General features: G+C 40.5%; 1 protein-coding gene across 2 annotated transcripts in view; it reads left to right on the top strand.

Annotated features, from left to right (window-relative positions):
- The first annotated feature begins 363 nt into the window (after positions 1-363).
- kcnip4a (potassium voltage-gated channel interacting protein 4a) overlaps positions 364-10,035 on the top strand; it is a 175,499-nt gene continuing 165,827 nt past the window's right edge. For both annotated transcript variants that reach the window (XM_086283518.1, XM_086283473.1), the window contains exon 1: positions 364-583. In XM_086283518.1, the coding sequence (XP_086139644.1) occupies positions 523-583 (61 nt within the window). In that variant the 5' untranslated portion in view covers positions 364-522. The remainder of the gene's footprint in view (positions 584-10,035) is intronic.

Raw genomic sequence — 10,035 nt, 5'->3', positions numbered from 1 at the left:
AGTTTTTTCCCAGAAAATGGGGAACTGGATCCCCTACTCAGGTAGTTATATAATGCCTTAGAGACACAGATTGATTGTATCTGCAGTGGCTAACACTGCTTGTATAAAGATGAATCCGTGAATATGTCCAGTAAATAACTGGAATTAATCGATTAACCTTCCAGAAACTCTGCGATTTGCGATTAAAAAAAGGTAAAAACAAACAAACAATTTTTTTTAAAAAATTTGTTAAACTGGAAATTGTTAAATAAGTTAGATTAGAAATGAAACCCCTGACTAACAAACAGAGCTCCCTATATACCATCACCATCATCACTTACCACCCACCTAAGCTCGTTCCCGCCAAACAACTGTGCACGAGCATCCACTCAGCGCAGAACGCCTCTCACACACACAGCGAAACTTGGGAGTTGAATGAGAAGCGCGCAAGTAGACCCAGCCGCGTACAAGTCAGCGAGGACGAGCTCCTGTGATCAACAACAATAATATTAATAAAAAAACCTCCATCTTTGGGAAGAAACAATGGACGCAAAAAGAGTGGAGACCGTATCCGCCCGCGTGGACGCCACTGTTTCTTCAACTGGTAGGACAGTGATGGCATGTTTTGGCTCGTGCGCCGATAACAGAGTGATTTATAAGGTGTCTTTTGCTCGGTCTCTCGTGTGGAAAATATATATGCAAAAGAAGCCAAGCGGAAGAGTGGAAATTTAATGTTGCCTCGCTTCCTGGTGAAAATACCTTTTACAGCGTGCCTTAAAGCTGTTATTACAGGTGGAGGACACAGGGATACTCTTTAATTAGGCAAAGCGGACGTCTTACTTTGGTAAAAACCACAACTTTAGAGCTTTTTTGGGCTAAAGATAAGACCAAATGCACTGTCAAAGGGAAAAGTTACAATGAAGTGACTAATATTAGTAGTGCAGTGGGTTCTCGGTTAATATGTTTTCAAAGGCAACATTAAATTACTCCCATGCTAATTTTTTAGCTTGCATGTTTTTTAATGCTTAGCATATTTTTCGTTGTTTGTAACCAGAGCCATGCCAGGACTTTTGCCTTCTTTTGAAAGACAGATATTGTTTGGGTGACCATTTCTTTGACAGCTTTCATTAGTTTGTCATCGCATGTTTTTACTGTGCAGTTTCACCTAGATTTAAATTATTAGTTTTTTGGCAATTGGTCGTTAAAATGTCACAAAATACGTCACTTCCTTTAAAAAAAATATTTATGTTTATATTTTTCAATAATTATATTACATTTGTCATTATTCATTAATGGAGAATCGTAGAAAACTGATGACAGTGACAGTGAATCAGCATACCCTTTAGCAGGACCTCACCTAAACAGAATCCAGTCTTCATTAAGACACCTGTGGTTTTCCTTCTTTGACTTTAAGTTGTTTGTGATAGGCTTCTTTTTTTTTTTTTAAATCTGCAGCTGTACCCTACACTGTGCATACTCAAAACTTGTGGCAATAGAATTTATGTAGCCATAAAAAAAGACCATAATGGGTTCAGTAGCACAAACCCTCTCCTGGGTTCCTCCACCTCTCTCTCCTGCACAGTACTTGGCTGGCATCCAGAATAATGATCACTCAGTTATAGTCCGTAGGTTTCCCCTTAGGCCGTTCACTGCCTCTCTTAGAGCCAAAAGGAGCAGTTAACTTCTCATCATTCCTGACACGGGTTAATGTTTGTTTGCACGCCTAATTGACTCCTAATTATCCTTTTGTTAAAGACGTGAGTCATACCTTTAAGGTTTTAAACAGATTTGAGCTGCTGAGGAGCATAACACATCCAGCAAACGCTGTACTGCCATCTGGAGGTTTAGATTTTCAGGTATTAGCCCATAAGCGGGAGGGTGTATAGAGGTGGGAAACAATACTGTGTGTAGCTGCTTAAACAACCACTGGTGAGGAATAAAACTTAGAACAACTAATGAGGTCATGTTGTCTTTTAACAAAAGCACTGTGACAATCAGGCTGGTGAAAGTGAAGACTGTGGCAGGTCCCAGTTGTCTTCTGTTGCAGTTACAGTATAAAGAGCTTTTTCATAGCAGCCATTTTGACATGAAATAATAGCTGAGCACAGGTGTAAGTAATCACATTGATTAGGGCTCTGTAGCTAAACAGAACAGTGCCTTCGGTAACATCATTAGTAACACCTGTGTTTACCTTATTGCCAAAAATGGCTGCTGTGAAAACGGTCTGTTGGCTGCATTGGAATGTAAACACATTATGCTTTATGTTATGTGATTGAAGGATATTTTAAATCTCATTTAAATGAGATACCTTATTGTGCTAGTCATTTTTTTTGCCTATATACTTTTCAGTCATAATATATTTATGATTTTTTTTTCCAAGTATTCATCAGGACTGTGCTCAAAGACTCAGGACTGTTTAAGGTTGAATCTTTAGCTTAAAAATTACATAATACTGTAATCTTTTTTTTTCAGTTATGGTTTATGTTTAAACTTTGATTGTTGTGGTTTGTGTGGCTGAGGTTTGGCTAGTAATAGAGTGCCATGTCCGAGACTCCCCTAGCAATTGATGACTTGCTTGCTTAGTGTGGGTGTGAGGTGGTTAGGGTGTGTGTGATATCCCCCGTGTTGGTGTTGTTCCTTGATCATAATTATTGTTGATCCAGGTTCACCACTGCAGAGACCAGACTGTTATCATGTCATAGATTTGTGATGTAGAAAAAACCCTACCAATGTGCACTAAGTGGCATTAGGATTATGGTTGGGGTTGGGGGATGTAATTGGGGTTATTATGGTTTTGGAGTTGGTGTTTCTACGTTGCAAAACTATGACATCACAATACTGTGATCAGCCGCTTGTTATGTTGAACCTGCACCAACGTTAATTATGATGATCCAGGAACGACACCAACACAGGGACATGAGACTGTGGAGCGATTAGCATTTTTTGCTGTCCTTTGTTTGAATCTGCCATCTGGGGCCATTCTTTGAGGAGTTTGCATGTGCTCCCTGTGCCACAGGCACTAACAGAGACCTCAGGGTGTAGGAGAGGCTATATCAGGCGTACCATAAACCTTTGCAGGATATGTTGTTTATCTTAAGTTAATGAGGCCTGTGGGAGTTTGAATCTGACTATAGTTAGCTTGCCTTAGCAGCTGACTCTAAGCCTCTCTGATTTACTGTAGTCGCCACTTCTGACCCTTTTGCTTGGTATTTAAGGCAATTTAGATTTAATTAGAACTATAGGGTCAGTCTGTGTGTGTGGGAGGGACTGGAAGGGGCTGAAACATGTAGACATTTGCTACAAGCTTGCATCAGAAATCACTTGACTGTCACAGAGAGAATCCACATTCTGTCCCCTATGGCGCTTATTTTTCCTCAGCTCTTCCCTTTCCCTTAACTCCAGTCACTAAAGCCATCACTACTTTTTTTAAAAATCCCAATGGGATACCACATTATGGTGGTGCCCCAAGGAAATCTTAAAATATAACAATCAGCCATAAATATGCTACACCGCCCAGCCATGAGTTGATCCTCCCAAGAGCTGCTTCCTTGGTGCAGTGATTCTTTGCATCAGTGCCTCGGAGCTCTCTCAGATCACCATTACAACTTCTGTCGGTGCCTGCCAACGGCTCCCCTAGACATTTCTCTCCTTTAGTGCAGATTCCCAGAGTTTCAAAAAACGGCGGTATATGAAGCGCAGCCCCGCGAGGCGTATTGTTCTGACTGAGTTGCTTTCAGCACCACGGCCAGCTCCTTCTCTTGCACCTAAACCTTTGGGAGTGCACTGTGGAGTTTTTCTAAACGCCGTCTTTTCATATTAGCAGTAAAGCAGCACCACAAAAGTGTTGAATCAATGCTTCGTTTACTCTGATTTGCATTTGATTAAGCTTGCATTTTACCTACGCCATGCATCAGCTAACACATTTGTAAGACCTTTGTTAGTCAGCAGATGTAACAAGTCATGACTATAGTGACAGCACACCCCTGTTGTCATTCACAATTTTGGTCTACATGTGGGCAACTTTATAAATCGCACTGAGGTTAGCAGTTAGTCAGGAATTGGTCAGGTAATGTTTAAGTTGATGTTTTTTTTAAAACACTTAAGTGCTGTATTCAAAATGTTTATGCTATAAAAATGAGAGGAAAATTATTACTGCTTAGGTACGTTTTACTGACTGAACATCAGCTTGATCTGCTGTATTTTTACTTCCCCTTTATTGGCTCTGTAACACTAATAATACATACAGATAGTTTTGTGTGTGTGTGTGTTCAGACTTCAGCTTTGAGCACTTATGGAGTTGAGAACTGACCACATGTTGTGTGCATGTGTGTACTTTCCAAGCATCTGGCAGTCAGGGGTCCTGAGATCACAGTGAAGCAAAGGTACAGATTGAAGAGGAAACTGCTCCAAATCTGTCAGACAGCAGGGCGGAATGATTCAGCATTTCACAGGAGTGTTTTGACAGTATGCAGTAAAGGATCACATAAAAGTCTCTTCTGTTTTTTTCTTCTTTTTGTTACCTCAAACCACCAGTTGTTTGATTTGTTATTAGACCAATTTACATTGTCCTTGATGATCTCAAAGTGTGACGTGGAGATTATGCAAATAAAACTATTTAAAGGCCAATTAATGAGATTCAGAATTAACCACGTAATGTTTTTAAGTGGCAGCTTCGAGACACGTTCCTGGAAGCATCTGCAGGTGTTTGGGCTTTTTTTAATCAGGAAAATTGCAGATGTAATTGTGTGACTTTGCTCGCTCTAGCTTTGTGCCTCTTCACCGTGATAAATCTGCCATCATTTGGCAGTGGGGATCATCAGAATTTTGGATCTGTTTGTCAGGTTTTATATTAATTATGTAAATAGATTCATAATTGGACAGTTTGACTTGTTAAACAGTCGGAGGCATACCAACTGCTGTGGAGTTAAGTGTACTTATCATCATCACGGCAAAAGAAGGCTTTGTTGTCGATAGGTTTCGTTTTTGTAATCACCCGCGTGTGTCCTCTCTACCTGTCGATAAAAAGGAGACCCGTGGTTACATCTAGGATTAATTGTACAATGAACCTCCCTCCTTATCTCATGGGCACCCTCAAGCAGATTTTGTTTGCTTTGCATCCAGGCTTTGTTTTTCCTTCACATGGACTGGGGGGGGGAGCATCTGCTTGCATGGACCATCTGCCTTGGGACACAGGCCAGACAAGAATGAGGGAAGGAAAAGTCAAAAAGAAAAGAGGGTGTGGTGAGAATGCAGGGTTCGGAAAAGGAGAGGCAACACAACACAGTGAAGTGTGAACCCACATAGTGCGACTGACTGGCACGCCGAAGGAGGGTCGCTGTACCATTTCTGTGGGTTACTGCTTTTGGGACGGAGGAACATAAGGTGCTTGTATATGACTGCTGGAAGCTGAAAGAATTAGACTGTGTTTTGTGTTTATGTGTCCACCCACAGGCTTTGTTTATGCCGCGCATTCATTCTATTGGACTTCTTTGGATAGTGCGCCAAACAGCCGGTTCCAACTGGGTGGGAAATGCTTGGCCTCAGCTTGCAAACGTGCCTTTGTTTGTTAGTGCCAAGGTCACACTGCGGAAGAACTGCATTCCTAGGGAAAAAAGAAACCATGGTCACCTTTTACCCTTCCAATTAAACTTTCGGACTGCTTTGGAAACCTCTTTTTTTATAAATGAAACTGTTGTTTGTATAGGTGCAAGGTGACTTTTTATAGTAATGTATTTCATAGTTTACATTGCTGATCCCAGGGCCTTTCTTATAACAACCAGCAAGCAAACAAACAAAGAAAGAAAATCCTGTATTTTGTCCAGAAATTATTTTGCTGTGATCCCATAATAGCGCCTGACTGATATAGGATTACAAGATACTGATTTTGTGAATTTAAATAATTTTCTTGTCACATGGAGTTGTGGATTACTCATTTTTGTTCTGCCCAAACAAAGGTTGCCAACAGGGAAGTTGCAGCACACACAATGTGGTTAAAGACGTTTCCCTTGTCTCTTCTTTTCTTCTAAATTTAAAAAATCTTTCATTTATCGGCTGCTGTAAATGCTGATGCCGATATATTAGCAAATGACTAATATCAGCTGATGTATCTTTGTTCCTTACGGCAAGATTTCCGAGCACTTTAAATCATATCTGCGTAAATGAGTGTCGATTTATATTTACCACTGAATTATTACACAAGAAACACAGAAACAGTCCATCACTATGTGCTTCTAAGTTCATTTTCAGCTGGTGAAATGTGTTGTATCTCACGCCCCCAACATTACTCTCCACTACGAGACACTGAAAATAAAAGCAAATCATAAAAATACCCCTTAAAGGATCCGCCGTATGTCTGGGAGAACAAGTTTTTCCAAAGACTCCTTGATGAAATGGTGTCAGGGCTGAACATCATACAGGCCATATGTGGAGGCAGGCCCGGCATGAGTGGCCAACTGGAGGGTCCGTCTGTCTTTCTTCTCATCCCAATAGGGAGGGGAGTAGGGGGGCTCTATTCTGGGATTTAGTTTCTTCAAAAGTCCATGTCCTACAGGGTATTGCCAGCACTTAATATAGACTCTCACAACAGCAAAATACTAAACATATCTGTCATTCCAGTGGGAGATTATGACATGCAAAGCATACTGATATGTGCCATATGCCAGCCTGGGTCCATCTTGATAATTAGCATGGAACTGAGAATAGACTGCAGCACTCTGCATGGAATGACAATGACTGCTAATGGGCTTATCATTATTTGTTTAAGTGATTATTAGTAGATCTTTTGCAGCGTTCTGTCAACCAACACTCAACCTTGAAAGTGATGGAAAGAATTGGCCAGCTGTATGGTAGTTGCAGCATCCATGCAGTGTGCAAGGATGACACCTAGTGGCCATTCAGAGAAAAGGTGCCCATAAGTCAAGATGACAGTATGAAATAATTGTGCTAAAGTCTAGTTTGGGCATGCTTGCTTATCGTACTTTGAAAAACAAACAGACTGGGTTTAGGTTGCCATACTTAGGCATAAAGCTGCTTTTAATGCTGGTGCTACTAAGTGATTTAGGTATTGATTATTCTGCCAGTTAATTGTTAATCACGTTTAAGAACAGCTTGTGAACTAAGCCTCAACTGTTGTCCAAAATACAAGTGCATTTTTTTTCTTTTCTATCTTTCTTTCATGGATTGGCAGCCTGTCCAGGCTGTACTGTCCAGCTCCCCCATCACCCCTTAATTGGATAAGCAGTAAGAAAATGGATGCATGGATGGACAGATGCATCCCACTTCTCTCTAACTGTTTGTTTGTTGTGCTTCCCTCCCTTGGGAAGTTTTTTCCGGCATCCTTATGAAATATTAGTGAATAGTGAGAAATACCCTTCTAAATTACCCACAGCCTACAAATGTTAGTAGCTTTGTGTCATTTTGAGCATCATTATAGAATTCATTATTACCACAGAAAGGAAAAATAAAAATGAGATGACACAGGAAAGAGTGAATCTGTAGTATTTTTGCTAAAATATTAGAATTTTTTTCTTATCAGTTGATTTTACAGGGAGTGCAGAATTATTAGGCAAGTTGTATTTTTGAGGGATAATGTTATTATTGAACAACAACCATGTTCTCAATGAACCCAAAAAACTCATTAATATCAAAGCTGAATGTTTTTGGAAGTAGTTTTTAGTTTGTTTTTAGTTGTAGCTATTTTAGGGGGATATCTGTGTGTGCAGGTGACTATTACTGTGCATAATTATTAGGCAACTTAACAAAAAACAAATATATACCCATTTCAATTATTTATTTTTACCAGTGAAACCAATATAACATCTCCACATTCACAAATATACATTTCTGACATTCAAAAACAAAACAAAAACAACTTGGAGTAAGACAACGTGCATGAAGAGGATGATGTGGACAAAATACTCATTTCCCTAATAATTCTGCACTCCCTGTATGCAGAGTTTGGTGCAGAAAAAATAAAATAAACCAACTCTATGACTTATTTTTTATTATCATTAGTCAGTGAATGTACTCATTGTTAGATTTTTTGCTAACTGCAATATCATACCAGCTTTGTTTGTAAAGCATGGAAAAAAATCCACAATGGACCAAAGTGCTATACATTGTACAAAAGCTGCACAATTTTTAAAAAATACAATTGATAAAATAAAATAAACGGTGTCAGAGGCCAATTTTAAACAGACAGAGAAGAGCCCTGTTTAGTGTGCAAAGGCAAATTGTTCCACATTTTGGGAGCTGCAACTACCGCCATTGTGCTAATCCATAAAACAAGTATAGATGACAGGCAACTATCCCGATAAGAGAACATTCGTTGTGCAGTGGCAAACAAATTGCTCCTTGTTTGATGAGCTGAAAATCAAGCGCATCCCTGGAGACAATGAAAGTGACCTTACTACATAAACCTGCAGATAGGCTATATTCTTTTATATGCTTGACTGCCACAGTGACACGCATCCTTACACAGAACGTGCCCCAAATCCCTCTGGGTGCTTGTATAGTCACCAGCGCAGTGTCTCTGTACACGCTGACCGATAAAGACTCTCTGTTATCTTCAGATAGCAGGCGCTGCGGCTGAATAATTTATGGAGGCATTCCAACACTTTGACAGAGGAAACTGCACACACCCACAGAGGGCAGGGCGGTGGTGAAAGGTTTGAGGCGTATATCTGGGGGTGTGTTTGTGGGTGCCTGTTTGAAAGTGTGCATATTCAAAGATGTGTGTCTATAGCTTTTTCTTGGCACTGCGTGTTGTGTGTGTGTTGAGTTTCTCCGATTTTTCTCGTTTGATTTTTTTCATTGTTTTTAAACTATGTGGGACATCTCGCTGCAGTTCATTTAACGATGAAAGAGCGAGCAAGAGTGAGAGAGATCAGGCAAATGTGAGCCGATGGACTGTTCGCCCCATTCATTTTCATTACGCTGAGGGGCCCTCTCCTAAGAGCTTTGTCAATTACCCAGTGTATAAAAGTGCTCAACACCTAATTACACAACAGTTGCATAATAGTGCGGGTATGTAATTGAAACATAATAATGAGAAAATGCTGTGATTGACAGATAATTGTATCAGCAAGCTTGTTAGGTGGGTATGTCAACCCTTTTTTCATTATCTTATGTGACCTTTCAATTAGCCTTTGCAGCCAAAGCTGCTGAAGGTTCATGTGAATAAACCAGCTGCATTCTGGAGTAACCGGAGACTCTTACCGAACCAGGAAAAAAAGCTTCCCTTGCTTCAACGTTTGCTTTTTTCCCCCCATCTGACACCGATCTTTGGTTCTTGTAGTCTTCACCTTACCTCTGATCAGATTACACAGCCATGGTTCAAGAAGTGATTGGATCAGTTTCAGGTCAGCTTAAGTAAATAAGTTAACAACAGCCGTTTCCGCAAAGATACCATTATGGAGCTCTCGGGTTTCAGAACAAGCAAGAAAGTAGATGTGACTTCACTGAGATCAGCCTTCAGTGTGGCTCGCATCTTTAAGTACTGCATTGCAGTTTGTTTAATCCACAGGGCTGTTTCCCACTTGCATTGTGCTAATATTAGCTGCCACTTTGGAGGACAAGGTCGTGGTCGGTGTGTGAAAAATTGGGAAGACAAAATGTACGTGTCTATGCGTGCTGAAGGGAGGCAGAAAGTCATCCAGCCTCGAAGCACTCTGCTCAGTGTGTCTCACTGTGACTACCAGCCAACACGGTAACACTGAGCTACAGGGGTTCTGACCACCATAACATTGGAACGGCTTGGGAGATGGCAAAGGAGGTAGCAGCTCATTTCAAGCTATTGCACCAGAGAATAATGAGCTCCCTGGTTTATGGCTCCAACCTGTGACAGCATTTTTTACAGAGTTCCTGCAGTGGCTGCAGCTGTTTTGTGTATGTGTGTGTGTGTCTCTGTGTATGTGTTTGTATGCTTTTAAAGTTTTACCTTGTGTGGGCATGGATGAGGCAATAATTCAATAAATTTTTGAAATCCTACAATGTAATGTTCTCACTATTGGTTTGAAATAAATCTCTCTATGTGTGAATACAAAGCAAACCGTGGGG

This window comes from Aulonocara sp. 'chitande type north' Nkhata Bay, linkage group LG3 (assembly GCF_057382095.1).
Source record: "Aulonocara sp. 'chitande type north' Nkhata Bay isolate Kocher_YH1m ecotype deep benthic linkage group LG3, A_spYH_male_GT1.1, whole genome shotgun sequence".
Taxonomy (NCBI): domain Eukaryota; kingdom Metazoa; phylum Chordata; class Actinopteri; order Cichliformes; family Cichlidae; genus Aulonocara; species Aulonocara sp. 'chitande type north' Nkhata Bay.
The sequence above is the reverse complement of the archived record's forward strand: the minus strand, read 5'-3'. Positions and strand labels throughout refer to the sequence as shown.